Source organism: Scyliorhinus canicula, chromosome 11 (genome assembly GCF_902713615.1).
Source record: "Scyliorhinus canicula chromosome 11, sScyCan1.1, whole genome shotgun sequence".
Classification (NCBI taxonomy): Eukaryota; Metazoa; Chordata; class Chondrichthyes; order Carcharhiniformes; family Scyliorhinidae; genus Scyliorhinus; species Scyliorhinus canicula.
This window is the reverse complement of record NC_052156.1, coordinates 82,103,873-82,126,977: the sequence shown is the minus strand read 5'-3', so window position 1 is coordinate 82,126,977 and position 23,105 is coordinate 82,103,873. Positions and strand designations below refer to the sequence as shown.

At 50.0% G+C, this 23,105-nt stretch overlaps 1 protein-coding gene across 6 annotated transcripts in view; it reads right to left on the bottom strand.

The window, feature by feature from the left end:
* Window positions 1-23,105, bottom strand: part of grip2b (glutamate receptor interacting protein 2b) — a 1,006,802-nt gene that overhangs the window by 210,627 nt on the left and 773,070 nt on the right. For all 6 annotated transcript variants that reach the window (XM_038810787.1, XM_038810785.1, XM_038810786.1 and 3 more), the window contains exons 2-3: window positions 15,416-15,496; window positions 12,400-12,535 (exon numbers count right to left, since the gene is read on the bottom strand). In XM_038810787.1, coding sequence (XP_038666715.1) covers window positions 12,400-12,535; window positions 15,416-15,496 — 217 coding nt within the window. The remainder of the gene's footprint in view (window positions 1-12,399; window positions 12,536-15,415; window positions 15,497-23,105) is intronic.

Sequence of the window (23,105 nt, the reverse complement as noted above, 5' to 3'; positions counted from 1 at the left end):
GGGCTGTAAAACCCACCCTCTCTTTTTTTAAACACCTTACCCGCTGCTTTTAAGGAGACTGTGAAGGTGTAATTGTCCAGCGTTGCACTCAGTGACCGGGCTCACTTGGCAGTGGCGTCTGACGGACTGACGGACTGACCACACTGAACCTTCCAGCCAGCCTCAAAGATGATGAAGTCGGAAACTGACACTTCATCCGAATGGTACCAGTCCTCTGGAGATGGACTGGGAGGCGGGCAACCTGGTAAAATGACAGTGGAAGTAGTTGAGAGGGAAGCTGAATATCTTCCAGCTGCCACAAGTGCTTTCACCAATAAGAACACCAGTGGCTCAACTGCCTGCCCACCAGAGACTTTCTACCCGCCGGCAGGTACACATCGGTGACTTCCCATCTGCTTCCGGGGGAGGGTTTCCTTTCCGGCTGCTCCACGGCAGTAATGGCCACCTACTCTGCCGCGATGCTCTGCCTCTGATCACCAGGGCCCTGGCAAAGAAATTAAGATTGTGGCTCCTTGTGAAATGGAGATGTCCTCGATTTCCCTCAGCAGCAGTCACCACCTTTACCATAGGCTCTACTGAAGCTGCCGTGCCCTCCGAGTTGGCCCTTGCACCTAACTGGCCCATGAGGCAGTAGTGCTAACCACTGTGCCACCGAGCCACCCTAAAATCCTCATTGTTTTTGATGCGGCATTCACAAACACTCACTGCAAGAGAACACCTTTGCAAAATTATATCACCAGCTCTTGCTAAAAACGCAAAAGGACTGTGAATCTCTGGAGGGGGGTTCAGCGATGATACCTCTTAAAACTGAATTGTTAGCAAGCCACGAGAGTAGTTTTACATACATTATTTTATTAAGGATTGAGATGAATTATAGTTCATGAGTAATCATTATTAACCATTAAACATGTATTTTTCGGACATAGCAGTAATAAGTAATCAAATGGGCTTTAGGATAGCTAACTTGACCAAAAGGACATGACTTCTGAGATCTTGTCTTTGTGAAACAATTGAGGGTGCTGGTTCTGTTGTGGAATTTGCACATTCTCTCAGAGTCTGCGTGGGTCTCACCCCCACAACCCAATAAAGATGTGCAGGGTTGGTGGATTGGCCATGCTAAATTGCCCCTGAATTGGAAAAAATGAATTGGGTACTTCAAATTTATTTTAAAAAGATGAAATAAAGCTAGTCATTATGTTCAGTGTGGCACAAGTAATCGGTGCTGGCTCCACTTGTTTATGTCGGATCTTCAATGCATGGAAGGTAAATCTGCACAGAATTCCTCACATGTTGAGGTCCAAGGTTCATTTATCACACCAGCGTGACAGACGATTCCCTGCTCAACCTAAGGCCCGAATGAAGATCTCCAGCCTTCTTGATGACATTTGGAAAACTCTGCGTCCACAATCCGAAGTAAAAATCGCGATCTTTCCCTTTGAAACTTGTCTAACTCTGTGGTCAGGCAACTAAGTAGAAATGGATGAATGTGTTGCAGTCTTTTTACTCAACAAAATGCAGTTAACCTGCCCTGATGACGCACTGACAGAATATCATCAGAGGCCATTCTTCAGTTGATGTACCTGAGAAATTTTCTCATGCGCTCTTTAAAGGGCGAATCTGACGATCATCAAAGCTCATCCAAAAGATCAAGATATAAACATCCACAGATCTTGCAATCACCCCTTTCGCTAGCTCAGGACCTGGCTTCACAGCAAACAAGCTTCTGTAATGGACGCAAAAGAAGTGACTCATTTGTACACTGTGGGTTTCGCACAAACAGATAAATGACCAGATCATCTGTTTAAGGTGTTGGTTGTGAGCGGTAATATTGGCCAGGATACCAGGGAGAATTTCTCTGCTCTTCTGTGTGTTAAACAGTGAGTAGAAATTACTGAAGGAGGAAACGTAGAGCTCAATTTACAAGAATGGTTGCACGGTTGACAAGGAGGCATGGTGGCACAGTGGTTAGCACAGCTGCCTCACAGTGCCAGGGACCTGGATTCAATTCTGGCCTTGGGTGACAGTGTGGAGTGATGTGTTGGGTATGCTGGGTCTGCGAGGACTGCGTTTACCATAGCAGTGATTGACACAGGCTACCAACACTTGTAGAAGTAACACTCTATTCTATTGAACTATGAGCTGTTAAACATACTTGCACTGTGGGTTGACACTATGTCGAGTTGACTGAAGACCTGAGGCTAACCTGACCAGCCTATCCTGCTAGCACATGGTGGATGTTCGTGTTGCTGATCACGGGCTCCGGCTGTCTCAGAGGCTTCATCCCAAGAGAGCGGGAAAATTAGTTCCCTCTGGCTTTATTTTGGCCGTGTTCTGTCTGCTGTGTTCTGTGTGTTCATTGGTCATCCTGTGTGTCAATCAATGTCTGCTGTGTTCTGTGTGTTGACTGGTCATTCAGTGTGTCAGTCAGTGTCTGTCTGTGCACCATCATATACTTGTGTGTATATTATGACATGCAGTTTGAACATTCTCCTTGTGTCTGCGTGGGTTTCCTCCAGGTGCTCCCGTTTCCTCCCATAGTCCAAAGATGTGCAGGTTATGTGGGGTTATGGGTATAGCGTGTGGGACCGGGCCTAGGCAGGGTGCTGTTTCAGAGGGTTGTGCAGTTAATTAGTCTCAGGGTCTATAGGACAGAAATGGAGGGGGGAATCAACCTGACTCTGACTGATATTTATTTGCACTTGTGGCTATGTGTGAGAGACACAGGAGTGTTCAGCTGCTCGAGCCTGTTCCAGCATTCAGTCAGATCGTAGCTGATCTGCATCTCAAATTCATTTACATTAGATGCAGAACTGACTGGTTGTGATGCCTCCTGCAGGAGAATATCCTGGTGACACTCATCCAAGTTTGGACATAAGAACTTGGCTCCTTTGACGTCACCTTCCAAACCTGCAAATTGTCCCACCTCAGAGGAGATACCTGGGAACACCACCACCGACAAGTTTCCCTTGAAGCCACTCATCATCCTGACTTGGAATCATGTTGCCATTCTCTCACTGTTGCCGGGTCAAAATCCTGGAATTCCTTTCCTGACAGCACTGTGGATGTACCTACGCAACAGAGACTGCAGTGATTCGTGAAGGCAGCTCATCACCACCTTCTGAATAGCAACTAGAGATGGGCAATAAATGCTGGCCTTGCCAGCGATGCCCATATCCCACGAACAACTAAATAAAAACATTATTGGGAGAGGGTAATGCTGGAATCTGCATCGCAACCCCAGGAGATTATGGGATAAAAATGGAGGAACAATCTAAAATGGGAATTAGCTTAGTTCCATCCAACTGTGGCAGCAAGGACTTAAAAAAAATCAGGAACATAATTAAATTAAATCTTTTTTTTTTAATGGTGAATGGACTAACACTCAAAGAATCTTGTTTCAATAGATCAAGCTCTCAGCACAAAGTGGCAGAGGGAGAAGAGATTCGGTCAGAGATCCCCTGCAGTAATCAAAATGCTTCTTATTGCTGGTGCACAACAGCTATAAACTACCTGAGAAAGCTCAACCTCATGGGAAGCCAAGCATGTAACAGACATCCACATTAAACAAGTAATCTGTCTGGTTCGAGAAGGAGTATGTGATTTGAACATTTCTGCTTTGCTCTGTTATTTTATTCCAGCTTCTGGTTCCTTCCTCTTCTCTGTCCCATGATTCAGTTCACCCAGACATCCACACCTCCCAACAGACAATTCACCCAGATGCCCTCAACTCCCATGGTGCAATTCACCGAGATGCCCATACCTCCCATGGTACAACTCACCCAGATGCCCGCAACTCCCATGGTGCAATTCACGGAGATGCCCACTCCTCCCATGGTACAACTCACCCAGATGCCCACTCCTCCCATGGTACAGTTCACCCAGGTGAGCACTCCCCCCATGGTACAGTTCACCCAGACGACCACTCCTCCCATGGTACAGTTCACCCAGACGCCCACTCCTCACATGGTACAGTTCACCCAGACGCCCACTCCTCACATGGTACAGTTCACCCAGACACCCACTCCTCACATGGTACAGTTCACCCAGACACCCACTCCTCACATGGTACAGTTCACCCAGACACCCACTCCTCACATGGTACAGTTCACCCAGGCGACCACGGCCCCCATGGTACAGATCACCCATACACCCACTCTTCCCAAGGTACAGTTCAACCAGACGCCACTCATCTTATGGTGCAGTTCACCCAGACCCCCACTCCTCCCATGGTACAGTTCACCCAGACGACCACTCCTCCCATGGTACAGTTCACCCAGATGCCCACTCCTCCCCTGGTACGGTTCACCCAGACGCCCGATCCACCCAAGGTGTGGTTCACCCAGGTGCCCACTCCTCCCATGGTACAGTTCACCCAGACGCCCACTCCTGCCATGGTGCAGTTCACACAGATGCCCACTCCTCCCATGGCACAGTTCACCCAGAGGCCCACTCCTCCCATGGTACAGTTCACCCAGATGCCCACTGCTCCCATGGTACAGTTCACCCAGACGCCCACTCCTCCCATGGTACAGTCCACCCAGATGCCCACTCCTGCCATGGTGCAGTTCACACAGATGCCCACTGCTCCCATGGTACAGTTCACCCAGATGCCCACTCCTCCCATGGCACAGTTCACCCAGACCTCCACTCCTCCCATGGTACAGTTCACCCAGAGGCCCACTCCTCCCATGGTACAGTTCACCCAGATGCCCACTCCTCCCATGGTACAGTTCACCCAGACGCCCAGTCCTCCCATGGTACAGTTCACCCAGACCCTCACTCCTTCCATGGTACAGTTCACCCAGAGGCCCACTCATCCCATGGTACAGTTCATCCAGACTCTCACTCCTCCCATGGTACAGTTCATCCAGACTCTCACTCCTCCCATGGTACAGTTCACCCAGACGCCCACCCCTCCCATGGTACAGTTCACCCAGACGCCCAGTCTTCCCATGGTACAGTTCACCCAGACGCCCACTCCTCCCATGGCACAGTTCACCCAGACCCCCACTCCTTCCATGGTACAGTTCACCCAGACGCCCAGTCCTCCCATGGTACAGTTCACCCAGACGCCCACTCCTCCCATGGTACAGTTCACCCAGAGGCCCACTCATCCCATGGTACAGTTCACCCAGACGCCCACTCCTCCCAGGGTACAGTTCACCCAGATGCCCATTCCTCCCATGGTACAGTTCACCCAGACGCCCACTCCTCCAATGGTACAGTTCACCCAGACCCCCATTCCTCCCATGGTACAGTTCACCCAGACGCCCAGTCCTCCCATGGTACAGTTCACCCAGACGCCCACTCCTCCCATGGTACAGTTCACCCAGACGCCCACTCCTCCCATGGTACTAGTTTTGCCAGGCATGCTCCAGCCAACCAAATGTACTCGGTAGTTTGTTCTGTCAGAGCTAGATGCTCCAGCCCCTGTGTACCCCTTCAACCTGTTGGGGATGCTTATTTTCTTTCTTTGCTGCTCTCTCTTTCGCCAACCAAATAGAACCCTGCGAATTGGGAGCGGGATTGGGGAATGGGAATGGGGATCATCTGATATTTCAGTGGATAAAAGCAAATTACTGCGGATGCTGGAATCTAAAACGAGAGAGAAAATGCTGGAAAATCTCAGCAGGTCTGGCAGCATCTGTAGGGAGAGAAAAGAGCTAACGTTTCGAGTCTGATGACACTTTGACAAAGAGTCATTGGACTCCAAACGTTAGCTCTTTTCTCTCCCTACAGATGCTGCCAGACCTGCTGAGATTTTCCAGCATTTTCTCTCTCGTTATCTGATTTTTCAGACTGCATTCCTATCATCCGAGACTGTTGAATCCACGGTGAGGACAACGCATAGACAATAGTAGATATTAACAAACTAGGTTTATTACAAAAGAATCCTAATACTCCTCTACTCCCCTCGGGGTCTCCTTCCCCAACCTGCACCCAGTCCGTGCTTTTTATACAGCTGGGCCTCTTCATGCTAAGGATAAGCCCCACTCCCTTAAAGGGGAAGTTCATATTCCGGGGCAGTCATGGGAAACCGTATGATCCTGATCCCGGGACCTCCATTGGGGTTTTAACATAGCTCCTACACTGGGAGCTGAGCTTCAATCAGAAATTGGTTGGGAGTGTGCCATTAACTCACAGCCTCTGACTCTCAAGGGGTAATGATACCAGCGGAGCCATACAAGCCGGCAATGGCTAGGTAGGTCATATCCTGCCCTCCGAGTCACCAAGATATGGATTCAAATCCAACATCAGGGCCCTGAGACAATAAATCCAGATGTTGCTTCAGCGCAATACTGAGAGGGTGCTGTACAGTCAGAGAGTCAATACTGAGGCCGTGTTGCACTGTCAAGAGGGTCAATACTGAGGGGGTGCTACACCGTCAGAGAGTTAGTGCTGACGGAGCGCTACACTATCAGAGGGTCAGTACTTGCAGAGTGCTGCGCTGTCACAGGGTGAATACCGAGGGAGTGCTGCACTGTCAGAGGGTCAGTCCTGAGGAAGTGCTGCACTGTCAAGAGGGTCAGTACTGAGGAAATGCTGCATGGTCAGTTGGTCAGTGCTGAGGGAGCGCTGCACTGACAGGTCAATACTGAGGGCGTGCCTCACTGTCAGAGGGTCAATACTGAGGAAATGCTGCACTGTCAGAGGGTCAGTCCTGAGGAAATGCTGCACTGTCAAGAGGGTCAGTACTGAGGAAATGCTGCATGGTCAGAGGGTCAGTGCTGAGGGAGCGCTGCACTGACAGGTCAATACTGAGGGCGTGCTTCACTGTCAGAGGGTCAATACTGAGGAAATGCTGCACTGTCAGAGGGTCAGTCCTGAGGAAGTGCTGCACTGTCAGAGGGTCAGTGCTGAGGGAGCGCTGCACTGACAGGTCAATATTGAGGGAGTGCTGCACTGTTGAGGGTAAGTACTGAGGATGTGCTGCACTGTCAGAGAGCCAGGACTGAGACAGTGCTGTACCGTTGGATGGTCAGTACTGAGGAAGTGCTGTACTGTCGGATGGTCAGTACTGAGGGAGTGACGTACTGACAGGTCAATACTGAGGGCGTGCTTCACTGTCAGAGGGTCAATAGTGAGATTGTGCTGCATTGTCAGAAGATCAATGCTGAGTGATTGCTGCACGGTCAGAGGGTCAGCACTGAGGGAGCACTGCACTGTCAAAAGGTCAAACTGTGGGGCATGCAATGCTGTTACAGGGTTAATACTGAGGGTGTGCTGTACTGTCAGATGGTCAGTGCTGAGGGAGCGCTGCACTATCAGAGAGTCAGTACTGAGGGAGAACTGCACTGTCAGAGGGTCAATATTGAGGGAGTGCTGCACTGTTGAGGGTAAGTACTGAGGATGTGCTGCACTGTCAGAGAGCCAGGACTGAGACAGTGCTGTACTGTTGGATGGTCGGTACTGAGGGAGTGCTGTACTGTCGGATGGTCAGTACTGAGGGAGTTCTGTACTGTCGGATGGTCAGTACTGAGGGACTGCTGTACTGTCAGAGAATCAGTACTGAGGCAGTGCTGTGCTGTTGGATGGTCAGTACTGAGGGAGTGCTGTACTGTCAGAGTCAGTACTGAGGAAGGGCTGTACTGTTGGATGGTCAGTACTGAGGAAGGGCTGTACTGTTGGATGGTCAGTACTGAGGCAGTGTTGTACTGTTGGATGGTAAGTGCTGAGAGTAGGTTGTATTGTTAGACGGCCAGTACTGAGCGAGTGCTGTACTGTTGGATGGTCAGTACTGAGGGAGTGCTGTACTGTTGGATGGTCAGTAGTGAGACAGTGTTGTCCTGTTGGATGGTCAGCATTGAAGGTAATTTGTACTGTTAGATGACCAGTACTGAGGGAGCACTCCACAGTCAGAGAGTCAATAGTGAGGGTGTGCTGCATTGTTCGATGGTCAATACTGAGGGAGCACTGCACTGACAGAAGGTCAATACTGAGGGAGTACTTCCCTCTCAAGAGGGTCAATACTGAGGAAATGCTGCAGTGTCAGAGGATCAATACTGAGGAAATGCTGCAGTGTCAGAGGATCAATACTGGGGGAGCACTGCACTTTCAGAGGGTCAATACTGAGGGAGTGCTGTACTGTTGGAGAGTCAATACTGAGGGAGTGCTGCACTGTCAGAGGGTCAATACTGAGGGAGTGCTGCACTGTCAGAGTCAATACTGAAGGAGTGCTGCACTGTCAGAGGGTCAGGGCTGATGGAGTGCTGCACTGTCAAGAGGGTCAATACTGAGGGAGTGCTGCACTGTCAGGGTCAATACTGAAGGAGTGCTGCACTGTCAGAGGGTCAGGGCTGATGGAGTGCTGCACTGTCAAGAGGGTCAATACTGAGGGAGTGCTGCACTGTAAGGGTCAATACTGAAGGAGTGCTGCACTGTCAGAGGGTCAGGGCTGATGGAGTGCAGCACTGTCAAGAGGGTCAGGGCTGATGGAGTGCTGCACTGTCAGAATTGTCATTTTGAAATGAGACATTAAACTGAGACCTTTGGCACGTGTCCCACTGAGCGTGCGCGCGTAGTGGGGGGAGAGGGAGGGCACATACACATATACATACATGGTGTGATTCCACCCACCTCCAGTTTAACCCCATAATGCATCGTAGCCATTACCGGCAGCCCTACCATCTTTAAATAGATAATTTAGGGTCAATTAGGCTTGTTAGCAAGTCACTTTTCCCTGATAATATACAGCCCACGCCCAAAACATTTGGCATCGGCAGCTTGGCAGGAGTGGGCAGCCTGATTTTTAAAATAAATTCTTCAAAGGGCAGGAAGGTAGTCTTCGGAGACTTTCCTTTATGAATCGGGATGTTCCCCCTCCTCAAATAAAGAACAACCCCACTCTCTCCCTACCCATCGCAGCTTTAAATCCACCACCACAAACCTCCACGGACTCATTTCCAACCTGCTCAAACCCTCCCCAATTAACATCCCAGATGTATCTATTTCCAGGGGTGCATTGTTCCTTCTTCCTGTTCCCTGCTGCAGTCCTGCCAGTGCTTACTATTAGGTTCATGGTGCTGCAGGGGCTGATGGCGTTTCTGGCCAATCGATTGGCTGGCAGCACCTGAGGGCAGGACTTCCTGCAGTGGACTTGGAAATATATCGCCATTCCTTTGTGGTGATATAACCACTGTAGTGATGTGTACTTGCAGTAGGGGGATGTATGCCTGTACCTGTAATACAGGTTCCTCCGGTAAGCCCCTGCCGGCTAGCCCCTGCCGGCTAGCTCCGCCCACAGGGAGCTTGTGTATAAATATGCGTGTGAGTCACTCAGACCTTAGTCGTGCAGATGGAGGAATAGCATCGCACAGCAATAAAGCCTCTATTGTACTAGTCTCTCGTCTTTGAGTATAATTGTTAGCGCCACAATTTATTGCTGTGTGATTTTTCGTTCACCATGGACATCAGAATCAAGCCTGACCGTCTGTAGCTGGATCCGCAGTCGCCTCACGCCAGAAAATACTTTGTTCGCTGGCTTGCAGTCTTTGAGGCCTACATCTCTTCAGCGGACCCTCCCCTGACGGAGGCTCAGAATGTCACCATCTGCGGCCATGACCAGCAGGACCATGATGCCAACCTTTCTAAATTCCTCCACACCGCATCTCTCCTTAATCTCACGCACAACAAGGAGAAGTGCGTGTTCCGCACAGACCGCTTAGCCATCCTCGGCTACGTAGTCCAAAACGGACTACTGGGGCCCGACCCCGACCACATGCGCCCCCTCATGGAGCTTCCACTCCCCCACTGCCCCAAGGCCCTCAAACGCTGCCTTGGGTTCTTTTCTTATTGCGCCCAGTGGGTCCCACAATACGCGGACAAGGCCCACCCACTTATCCAGTCCACACATTTTCCCCTCGGCCAAGACACAACAGGCCTTCGCCCGCATTCGATCTGACATAGCCAAGGCCAGGATGCACGCAGTAGACGAGATACTGCCTTTCCAAGTAGAGAGCGACACTTCAGATGTTGCACTTGCCGCCACGCTCAATCAGGCAGGCAGACCCGTGGCATTCTTTTCACGCACCCTCCATGCCTCCGAAATTCGGCATTCCTCTGTTGAAAAGGAGGCCCAGGCAATCGTTGAAGCGGTGCGGCACTGGAGGCATTACCTGGCCGGCAGGAGATTCACTCTCCTCACTGACCAACGGTCGGTTGCCTTCATGTTCAACAACACGCAGCGGGGCAAGATCAAGAATGACAAAATCTTGCGGTGGAGAATCGAGCTCTCCACCTTTAACTACGAGATCTTGTATCGCCCCGGCAAGCTCAACGAGCCCCCAGACACCCTCTCCCGAGGTACATGTGCCAGCGCACAAGTAAACCAGCTCCGTGCCTTGCACGAGAGCCTTTGCCATCCGGGGGTCACTCGCTTGTACCATCTAATCAAAGTCCGCAATCTGCCCTACTCCATCGAGGAAGTACGGACAGTCACCAGAGACTGCCAGATCAGTGCCGAGTGCAAGCATGGCAAGCTTCTACCGGCCAGATCGCGCGCGCCTGGTGAAAGCGTCCCGCCCCTTTGAACGCCTCAGCGTGGACTTCAAAGGGCCCCTCCCCTCCACCGACCGCAACACTTACATCCTTCGTGTGGTCGATGAATTTTCTAGGTTCCCCTTCGCCATCCCATGCCCGGATATGACGTCTGCCACCATCATCAAGGCCCCGGATTCCATTTTCGCCCTGTTCGGTTTCCCCGACTACGTCCACAGTGACAGGGGATCCTCGTTCATGAGCGATGAGCTGCGTCAGTTCCTGCTCAGCAGAGGTATCGCCTCCAGCAGGACGACCAGCTACAACCCACGGGGAAACGGGCAGGTAGAAAGGGAGAACGGGACGGTAGGGAGGGCCGTCCAGCTGGCCCTACGGTCCAGGAACCTCCCAGCCGCTCGCTGGCAGCAGGTCCTCCCTGACGCGCTACATTCCATTCGGTCGCTACTGTGCACCGCAACTAACAGTACACCCCATGAACGTGTTTTTGCCTTCCCTCGGAAGTCTACATCCGGGGTGTCGCTCCCGACGTGGCTCACGACTCCGGGCCCAGTCCTTCTCTGTAGGCATGTCCGGCACCACAAGGCGGACCCCCTGGTGGACAAAGTACGCCTTCTCCACGCCAGCCCTCAGTATGCCTACGTGGTGTTCCCCGACGGCCGCCAGGACACAGTCTCGCTCCGGGACCTGGCACCCTCAGGTGCCGATCCCATGCCCATGCCCCTTTTTTCCCCCGCACCAACCTCCTTTTCCCCAGCGCCCCCCTATTCGTCCCCACCAGGTCCATCCCTCGTCCCCCTGCGCACACTGGAGGACACCGAAGATTTCGGCTCGCTCTCGGAGTCATCCCGCCAGCAGCCAGCACCAACACCGCCAACACCTGCACCATCGTTGACATCGCCACCTGTGCCGACGTCGCCACCACAGCTACGCCGATCACAGCGGAACGTTCGACCGCCGATTCTGCTCAACCTGTAACCTGCTAACCGGATGGACTCTTGGTTTTCTTTGTTTGGACCCTCTTGTAAATAGCTCATCCTTTGCATTATAGTTACACGTCACCCCCGCCGGACTCATTTTTTACAGGGGGTGAATGTGGTGATATAACCACTGTAGTGATGTGTACTTGCAGTAGGGGGATGTATGCCTGTATCTGTAATACAGGTTCCTCCGGTAAGCCCCTGCCGGCTAGCTCCGCCCACAGGGAGCTTGTGTATAAATATGCGTGTGAGTCACTCAGACCCTAGTCTACAGTTGCAGATGGAGGAATAGCATCACACAGCAATAAAGCCTCTATTTTACTTGCCTCTCGTCTTTGAGTATAATTGTTAGCGCTACATCCTTCACTGTCACTGCCTCTCTATCAGCACTGTGGGTGTACGTACATCACATGGGCTGCAGTGGTTCAAGAACCCGGCTCACGACCACCTTCCCCAGGGCAATTAGGGATGGGCAATAAGAAATTTGGCCGAGCCAGCAGCATATGCGTCCCAGGAAATATTTTTTTCAAAATGACACGCTTCCCTTGTTCAGCCCCCCAAAGCAGCTCCACGTCAACTTTGCTTCCAGGGGGAGTGGGCCATCCGCAGCAGCCCTCCCCCCCTACTCCCCTCTTTATATTCAGCCCATTAAGTTTTACAAATGGCCAGGGCTGCCCAGGCTGCTCACGATTACACCTGGAGCTGATACAGGTATTGCCCACTCCACTCTGCGTGTCCCCAAAGACAAGAATTCCCCTCCTCCTGCACATACTGAGGCCAGAAACCATTTATGGGATAGGACACTCCCGATGCGGTTCAGTCGAGGAACTGTTATGCTGTATTTTACAATGGAAAATCAATGCAGACATAAAATCAAATTGCAAACCTAATATACCAAAAATTTAGAAATGATTCTCTGCCTCACCTGGCAGCCAACCCTCCAGGCCGTAAGTTTGAAACACGTGGCTTGCCATCTTTGTCGGTCCCGCCAGATATTGTCAGCCCCAGCGTGCAGCCTTCTCTCTTGATGAGTTCCACCACTGTAACTCCCTTCAGCTCCTCTGTTAATGAAGACACAAACAGCAACGTTCATCCTGGTGTTTGACTGTCGTGCCTGCTGTCAGACCGATCTTAAGTATCACCGATTCACACTGCACGGAAGTTGACCCATCATGCTCTTTGAAAGAGCTAATCAAATTAGCACCATTCCCTCATTCCATCCCCATAGGTCTTAATATCCAATTCCCTTTCGAAAGCTCTTTAGATTTCTATAGAATCCCTACAGTGCAGAAGGAGGCCTTTCGGCCCATCGGGTCTGCACCGACCCTCTGAAAGAGCATTCTGCCTAGGCCCAGTCCCCCGCCCTACCCCTGTAACCCCGGACATTGATCATGGCCAATCCACTTAACCTGCACATCTTTGGGTGTGAAAGTTAGCATTGAATCCAGTTCCATCAACGGTTCAGGCACCGCATTCTGGAATATGGCGACTCCCTGCATTAAAAAAAATCTCTCATCTTCGGTGTGGGGCTTTTGCTGAATAATTGCTCAGGTTATTGAGGTTTCAGGTTGCACCAAGGCAGTGATGAGGAGATCAAAGACAGATAAACACTCCGGTCTGAAAACAGATTGACAATTCCTTAACGAAAAGGAGCAGTCTCTTCCTTTTCGCCTCTCTGATTCAAACACCAGTCAAATACAAAGCAGTAACACATAAACTTCAGTTAAACTCCATGATCTGCCGCGGCCCAGTACTGTGGGTGCTGGAAACATGCACCAAACACAGAAAATGCTGCAAATTCTCAGCAGGTCAGCCAGGGCCTGTAGGAGAAAGAAACAGAGTTAACATTTCTGGTCAGCGGTTGCAACATTAACTCTGTTGCCCTTTCCACCGGTGCTGCCTGACTTGCTGAGTGTAAGAAGCAATTTCTGCCTTTGTTTTAAGCATTCTGCTGCATTCCCTGCCCATTGAACCTCTAGTCAGGCAGCAGGGCCTGGGGTTTGGAATTCTGCACCAGCCAATGTGCAGTTTCCCACTTGCTGACTCCAGGACGTGGAAAACTGCACTGCTGGCAAAGGCAGTTAGGCCAGGGAGATTACAGAGCACCGCAAAGCGACAGCCTGCCCAGAGGGGCCTGTGGGTGGCATCTACTGTGCCTTTCATAAAATCTGCACCAAATGTGGGCACTCTCACAAAATATGGACAACACCATCCCACAGAGTGTTCTCTTGCTGACCTGGTGAGTTCAGAGGAGCAGCCAGTGCAAGGTGGGGGGAGCAGTTGGAGAGGACTTTGGCAGCACTCCCCCCACCCTGCCTCACATCTCCAACAACCCTCCACTCAGTTCCAGGTTCCCCATTGCGGTATACCTTTGCCTCCATTTCACTCTCAGGTAGCTCTGCCGCCCAGCTTTGTCCTCTGGGTTCAGCCTGTGAGTCCGGCGTACTTTCCGGGGTCAACCTCGGCTCAAAGTCAGTCGGCATTCCCCCAGTGCTACGCTCAGCCCCCATATCGGCCGACTGGCCAACCCGGCTGCCACCCAAGCTCCTCCCCTTCCTCGCCCAGTCAACTACGTTAAACTCCTCCATTGAGGGCTGCATGTACTCTGTGGCTGGGCGATTGCCCCGAGGAATGGGAAGATGAGGAAAGGATGTAACATTCTTGCACACACCCCTGTCTGCATCAACGGGGCTGAGGTGGAGATAGTTGAAAGCTTCAAATTCCTCGGTGTGCACATCACCAACAATCTGTCCTGGTCTCCCAAGTCGATGCTATGACCATGAAAGCACAACAACGCTGATACTTCCTCAGGAAAATAAGGAAATTCGGCATGTCCACATTGACTCTTACCAATTTTTACAGATGTACCATAGAAAGTATCCTATCTGGCTGCACCGCAGCCTGGTGTGGAAACTGCTCGGCCCAAGACTGTAAGAAGCTACAGAGAGCCGTGAACACTTGTGTTATTCACCCTGGGGTAACACGGACTGCAACATGATGCAGATAGACTATAATGCATACACCAAACGTAGGCGTTGGTTCAATACGATTTATTGAACTTCTGTAACAATGCACACAGCTCGCTGTGGGTTGACTCTCTACTACTCTAAGTATACTAACTCTCACTATCTAGACCAGGCTAGCCCTGATCCACGTGTAGAAGGTGCTGACTGATATGTACACCCTGACTGTCACGACAGTTGTCACCAGTGGAAAGAGGCGGAGTGCTGATGCCTCACCTGTTTTATAGTTGGAAGCCCCCCTCTGGTGTTCTGTCTGGTGATTGGTTGTGTTCTGTCCTGTATGTTGATTGGCTCACCTGGGTGTCTGTCACTGCCTGCTTTTACCTCATGATGTGCATGGGTGCATATTATGACAACCACAACCCATCATGCAAACCCGCCTTCCATCCATTGGCTCGGTCTACACCTCCCGCTGCCGAGGGAAAGCGGGCAGCATAATCAAATCTCCCAGGTTATTCTCTCTTCCAACCTCTTCCAATGGGCAGGAGATGAAAAGTCTGAGAACACGCATTAACAGGTTCAAAAGTAGCTTCTTCCCCACTGTTACCGGACTCCTGAATGGCCCTGTTATGGACTGAACAGATCTCTTCACACATCTTTTCCACTGAGTAGTACCACACTCCCTATACTTCCCCCAATGCCTGTGTCTATGTGTTTACATTGTGTATTTATGCATTCCAATGTTTTTTTATGCATGGTATGATCTAGCTGTACAGTACGCAGAACAATACGTTTCACTGTACCTCGGTACACGGGACAATAAATCAAATTCAATTCAGTTCCTCCCCTCCCTCACCCAGTCAACCACGTCAAACTCCTCCATTGAGGGCTGCCTGTGGGTGTCTGAGTGAGTGTCCTGGGGAACGGGAAGCTGAGGAAAGGATGTAACCCTCTTGCACACTGAGCCCAGCTCCGTACCTGGTATGCTTTGCCTCCTTGAGCACACTATCGTTTCCGCTGCAGCCGTTTCCTTCCTCCCCTTTGCGTAAGGGCCATCATCTGCAATTAAAATCACAAGGCTGGAGTTAGACAGTTCATTCACAGCCCAGCAGAGGTGTCAGCCCCATCCACTCAGCTTTGGATCGCACACCTTAAATCTCACCTGGGCCGCAGTGAGCTGCCGCATGCACAGCTCTCCCAGTTGCGTTCACAGCTACAGTCTGCGGCCCTCGCTTGGTTCTAGTGAAGCAGCATGGACCTGCCGTGGCTCAGCTTGCTGGCAACCTTACCCTCCCAATCAGGCGGTCGTGGGTTCAAGCCCCATTTTGGCAGATTGTGCGCCAAGTCCCAGCTGGTTTGCTGCAGTGCCGTACTGTGGGAATGCTGCACTGTTGGAAGTGCTGCCTTCTGCGTGAGATGCTAAACCCAGCCTCGGGAAACTCTCAGTTAATTGTAGCCACAGCAAGATCCCACAAACATAAATGTGATGCTCATCTGATTCAGTAATGTTGGTTGTTGAAGGAAAAACTTGCATTCACATCACGGTTTTCACAACCGTCAGACGTCTTAAGTGTTTTACCGCCAACTAAATATATTTTGAAATTTGCGGTCATGTTGGAAATTCAGACTTCCAGAAGGTGTTTGACAAGGTGCCACATAAAAGACTGATCCAGCAGGCAAGATCGCAGGGGATTGGGGTAGAGTACCAGATTGGATTGAGGATTGGCTGAATGACAGAAAGTAGAGGGTCAGGATAAACGGGTGCAGAGGAGTTTGAGTCATCAAATAGTTTCAAGAAAGAGATAGATATATTTCTGATTTTAAAACTGGTTAAAAGGAGATGGATTTGAGACCAGGAAGAGATCAGCCATGATCTTTTTGAATGGTGGAGCAGGCTCAAAGGGCTGAATTGTCTACTTCTGCTCCTAATTCCGATTTTGGCCCCTTCATTGTCAGAATGTAAATTGTGCCTTGGCCAGGATAAAACCTAAGAACCACAGGTGGAAGACATTTGAAGTGTCAATGCCTTATTTGGGAGATGACGCGGCATTGTTGTGTAGGTCACATGGTTGTAGTAGGGGTTAGGGGGGGTTATGGGGATAGGGCGGGGGAGTGGGCCTAGGTAGGGTGCTGTTTAAAGGGTTGGTGCACTCTCAGTGGGCCGAATGGCCTCCTTCTGCACTGTAGGAATTCTATGGTTCTATTCTAAAAAAGAGCCACACCGCAGTTCCTGGTGTAAGTTGCTTCACTGAGAAGTCTGGAGGCTTGTATGGTTAAACATAAACCCTTGATTGGTAACCCATAATTATAAACATACAGACTACAGCCCTGTATGGGTGTAGTCACTGCCCCGGCTTCTTCCAGACTCTACTACAAACAGTCTACCATCATCTGACCCTCTACACCATACTGTGGCCGGTACTGTTCTCGTCCCACATTAACTCATGCTCTACTGAACACCCTTGTACGACAGTTCCTTGAACAAGAAAAAATAGAAACTCCTCTCTCACCCACTACCTGATTCCATTTACTAAGCTACCTGTGAAAGCAACCTCCAGCAATTCAACGGTGGAAGCCATCGCAGCTGCAGCGACAACTCTACAATCTCAAGACCTTCACTTGAAGCAACGCAGCAGCTTGAGTTCAAAACATGGCAGGTCTGCACTGACTATGAGCTAATTTAAAAATTTTTTGGAAGTGTTATATCTTTAAGCGTAAGTAATCTAAGACAAGGCTGAAGTATTCATAATAATCTTCAACTGGAAGTGCTGAGTGGATGGTCCATCTTGCTCTCCTCCGGAGATCCTCAGCAAAATCTTAGAATTTACAGTGCAGATGTCAGTCTTCAGCCAATATGATTCACTCCACGTGATATCAAGAAATGGCTTAAGGCACTGGATACCGCAAAGGCTACGGACCCTGACAATATTCCAGCAATGGTACTGAAGACCTGTGCTCCAGAACTTTCCTTTCCACTAGCCAAGCTGTTCCAGTACAGCTACAACACTGGAACATTGCCCAGGTATGCCCTCTACACAAAAAGCAGGACAAATCTAACGTGGGCAATTACAGCCCTATCAGTCTACTCTCCATCATCAGCAAATTGATGGAAGGGATCATCAACAGTGCTATCAAGCGGCACTTACTCAGCAATAACCTGCTCACGGACGCTCAGTTTAGGTTCAGCCAGGGTCACTGACCTCAGTACAGCCTTGGTTCAAACATGGACAAAAGGACTGAATGCCAGAGGTGAGAGTGACTGCCCTTGACATCAAGACAGCATTTAATTAATAATAATATAATAATAATAATAGTAATAATCGCTTATTGTCACAAGTAGGCTTCAATTAATTTACTGTGAAAAGCCCCTAGTTGCCACATTCCGGCGCCTGTTTGGGGAGGCCGGTACGGGACCCGTACTGCTGCCTTGTTCTGCATTACAATCCAGCTGTTTAGCCCACTGTGCTAAACCAGCCCCTAAAACCAGATTGAGTATGGCATCAAGAAGCCCCAGCAAAATACGAGTCAATGGACTCAGTGGGAAAACTCTCCACTGGTTGAAGTCATTCCTGGCACAAAGGTGGATAGCTATGGTTGTTGGAGGTCAGTCAGCTCAGCTCCAGGCCATCTCAGCAGGGGTTCCTCAGGATAGTGTCCTGGACCCAAACAACTTCAGGGGCCGGATTCCCCGACCCCCCGCCGGTCGGAGATTCCCCAGGGGGCGACGCAAATCCTGCCCCGCCACCGGCTGCCATATTTTGGGCGGGGCGGGATTCATGCCACGCCAGTCGGTGATTCTCAGGGCCCCGATGGGCCGAGTGGCCGTCCGTTTTTGGCCAGTCCCACCGGCGTGAATCACTCAGCTCACGTACAAGCGGGAGCTGGCAGATAAGTCGGCGGGGGCGGCCCTCGGGGGGGATCCGACCCAGGGAGTGCCCCCACGATGGCCTGGTCAGCGATTGGGCCGACCGATCTGCAGGCGGGCTTGTTCCGTGGGGGCACGTCTTCCTTCTGTACCGGCCCCTGTAGGGCTCTGCCATGGCCGGCGTGGAGAAGAGAACCCCCCCATGCATGCGCCAAAATACGCCAGCCGGTCTGCGCATGCGTGAAACCACGCTGGTGGTTCCAAGCATGTGCGCGATCACGCCGGCCCTTTGGCGTATGTGCAAATTTGCGCCGTCCCTTCGGCGCCGGCTTAAGCGGCGCCAACCCCTCTGCCGTCCACCTAGCCCCCGAAAGTGCTGAGAATTCCGCATTTTCTGGGGCTGTTGACGCCGGAATGTTTGGCGTCGGTTCTCCTGCCGGCATGGGGACCTTCCTTCATCAATGACCTTCCTTCCAACAGAAGGTCAGATGTGGGGACGTTCATTGCTTATTCCACAATGTTCAGTACCATCCGTGACTTCTCAGACATTGAAGCAGTCAACTTGCAAATGCAGTAAGACCTGAACAATATCCAGGTTGGGGCTGACAAATGGCAAGTAACACCATGCCACACAAGTGCCAGACCATGACCAACCCCAATAAGAAAGAATCAAACCTTGACATTCAATGGTATTACCATCGCATCCCCCACTACCAACATCCTGGGGGTTACCATTGACCAGAAACTGAACTGGACTAGCCATACTAATACTGTGGCTACCAGAGCAGGTCAGAAGCTAGGAATACTGTGGTGAATATATCGAACATAGAACATACAATGCAGAAGGAGGCCATTCGGCCCATTGAGTCTGCACCGACCCACTTAAGCCCTTACTTCCACCCTATCCCCGTTACCCAATAACCCCTCCTAACCTTTTTGGTCACTAAGGACAATTTATCATGGCCAATCCACCTAACCGGCACGTCTTTGGACTGTGGGAGGAAACCGGAGTACCGGACTCACCTCCTGACTTCCCAAAGCCTGTCCACCATCTACAAGGCACAAATAGGAGGGAATACTCCCCACTTGCCTGGATGAGTGCAGGTCAAGAAGCTCATCACCATCCAGGACAAAGCAGCCTGTTTGATTGGCACCCCTTCCACAAACATTCACTTTCTCCACCATCGACGCACAGTAACAGCAGCGTGAACCATCTACAAGATGCACTGCAGGAACTCACCAAGGTTCCAGAGATAGAACCTTCCAATCCCACGACCACTATCATCTCGATGGATAAGTGCAGCAGATACATGTGAACACCACCACGTGTAGGTTCCCCTCCAAGCCACTTACCACCCCGAACTGGAAATATATTCCTTCCCTGTCGCTGGGTCAAAATCCTGAAACTCCCTCTCTATCAGCACAGTGGGTGTACCTACACCACATAGACGGCAGCAGTTGAAGAAGGCAGCTCACCACCACCGTCTCAAGGGATGGGCAACACCCACAACGCATAAAAATGATTTTTGTTTAAAATGTGGAAGTAACTTTCTCTTTTCCTCGATAATTCCCAAAACAATCCATCCATCATCTCTTCCCTGCCCACTACTGGATTATTTGAAATTGAATTTTTCACTCCATAGGTAAGAAGATACACGCACAGATACCTTTTAAAAAGTGTCTGTGACAATAGAAAGATGGAAACTAACATGGCAGATAATGACAAGTACAAATCCTCGGGTCGACAAGTTTAAAAGGTTAAAATGCTGGTCACAAACTAAGACAGTTCTATTTTCCAAAGTGAATAAAGCACTGTGTAGAAGACTTCTGTGAAATTCTATCGCAGCAAACAAGTAGTCAGGGAAACAGTGGGATCCACGGAGAAATAGCTTCACAAGCCAGGCGCCTTTAATCTCAAAAAAACGTCTCAGATATTTCCCACTTAAAGACATGTCAAATAATGAAACAGATGAAATGAAAATGAAATGAAATGAAATGATACTTGAAATGAAATGAAATGAAGTGGATACTTAACCAGTTACACCTGTGGACACAGATTCAGGATAGAGAAGTGCAAATCTGGGAGAAATGTTTGGAGAAATGTTTCTAGGATGGGCCAAGTACTGGGGTACAGTTTAATGTGAGGGATTGATGATTTAGGACTTGGTGCAAGACATCATTGACTGCTGAGTGAGAGTGGGATATTATTCCCAGAGGAATGTTTCTGGAATTCTACAGCGCTTGCTTTTCTGGAAATGTCCGTAGCAACCAAATGTCCAATCCCGCCAGAATTCATCCACTGCAATTAGAATCGAGAGGAGCAACATGAGGCTCAGTTAAAAGGTCAGAGATATCAGCGTTGTATTTCGCAGGAATCCTCCATCGCATCAACCCTCCATAAACTCCAGCAAACAGCTCCACTAAATAGATTCTGCAGTGGCCCTGCTCAGGGTCTGTCTGGACAAAACAGCTGCAGGTCATTTATCTTCAGGAGCAATATTTGAAGACAAATTGGTCCCACATTTAATCAATACCATCAGAGCTGAAGATATGGGATCAAATGTCTACGGCAACATTGGCACAAGCCTGTGAATCCTGGGAGAACAAGCCATAGGCTCACTCACTGGCTGGGCACACATGATTTTGTCATCAGTTGATACTTTTCCCAAGTATGTTTCTTATTCTTACTCAGTATTCTTGACGCTTAATGTATTTATTCCAACAAAAGAAGCAATTACTCATTCCTCACTGCAACTAGTAGCTCCAGCGCAGAACACACTTGCATTTACATAGCATCTTTCACAACCTCAGCACATCCAAAGTGCACCACAACCAATGCGCTATGTAAGGAATGTGATAATGACCAGGTAATCCATTTTATTGATTTTGGGTGAGAGACAAATATTGACCAGGGAGAATGCCTGGTCCTCTTTAAATAGTGCCGCGGCAACTTCAATGTCCAACAGGGGGCAGGCAAGGGCTTTATTTTAACATGCCAATTACAATACTGCACCTCTGGCAGGGTAACACTCCCTCAGCACTGCACCCGTGTATCAATTTAAATTGTGTGTGGGGTGGCAGGAATGCTGCCACTGAGCTTAGGCCTGGTTCAAACTGCTGATTCGGTCTTTGATTGCTGACAGGCCATTTGACCCGAGCAAGAAGCTCAATTATCTTTGTTGTGTTTGTGTATGTAAATCAGCCCAGTCCATTGCCAGACATAATATTGACTGCTCTGGCTGTTTACAGATTGATGGCTTGAAGGGCCCGAATTTTCAGGGAAATATCCGTGGCGCTGCATATGCATGAAATGATTGAACTTTTCGGTGCTCTGGGATCTGTGCCTTCAGTCACGCAGCTCGCTGACACATGTGAAACTTGCAGTTATAAAACACCAACAAATTGTCCCCAAGGTGGTCACTCTGGTGTTTCCTCAGCTCTCTGACTCCAAGCCATCAATCAATTAATGCTCAAATTTGGGGAACATGTTATCCTGCATTAGGTGTGGGATGTCATAATAAAACATCCTGTAGATGAGAGGCTTAACCGAGGTTCTGGCTGCCATCTCAGATACTCATAAAAGATCCCATGGCCCCCTTCAAGGAAGAACAGGGGGCTTTTCCACAGTGGGATGGCTATTGATCCAGTTCCATTGTGGACAATCCGGTTTTCAGCTGCTCTGGCCCCAGCAGTGTTTATTTACAATATTTTTATTTTGAAATGCCCCAAGAACCTTCACTGGTGTTTGTGATAGCCCCCTTGCCCGATGTGCTTTGTGAATGTGATTACCACCATGATTGCTGAACCCCGGCCTGTAACCTTCTGGGCTCTGACACCAGTTCCCCCACTCCCGGTCACAGTCTGGGTCCCTGTGCCACCACTATTCCATTCCAAGCCTGATAGCAGCTATGCCGACCCCAACTCTGACTCTGGCACATTTTAAAGATGCCATCTCTTGAGTTCCTGCAGTGCATCTTGTGGATGGTACATAATGCTGCTACTGTGCACGGGTGACGGAGGGAGTGAATGATTGTGGATAGGTTGCCAATCAAGTGGGCTGTTTTGGCCTAGTGGTTTCGAGCTTCTGGTGCAGTGTTAGAGCTGCAAAGTTGTAGCCACCTGGGGTGTCCACGATCCGATTACAAAATGGACACTTGCAGAGAATGAAGGGAAAATTGGACAATGCTAAGAAAGCAAGCAGGTGCAAGGTTTGTCTGTGGATTGAAGTTTGCAGCTCCCAGACAAGACCGATATTGCACAGCCATTAGGATACTAATGAGCTATCTCCAGGGACAAAAGGGGAACATATAAGCAAACAATACCAAAGCAGACACCCCGGCGCCAGTGAAGACTAAAACAAAAGCTGGCCAACGGTCACCTAGAGCCTGCCCAGCAATCAGGGCAGCCACCCCTTTATTGGAGAAAATCAATACCAATGATTAGGATACGGTCCAATTAATTGGGGCCAAGTTCAAGGCCCGCCCAAAAGCTCGCGAAGCCACTTTGGGGTATAAAAAGAAGCCCCCAAGCAAGAATCGTTCTTCTTGGCCTTGGCTCTCAGCAGCGAGAGACCTGCCTAGCAGCTGCACCAGACAAGTAAGTCCAAAGTCAATGCACGCTACGAGATAGACGCTCCTAGCTACTATTCTATACAAGTTCGATGCCAGCAGCCTCAGAACCGGACAACGGCCATTGTTCCTCTGACTGTGTGGGCACCCGAAGCTAAGTATAGGCTTTTAGTAGTAGCGATAGTTTAGTTAGTAGAGTTTGTGCATGAGTATAATTGACTGTGTGTAAATAAAT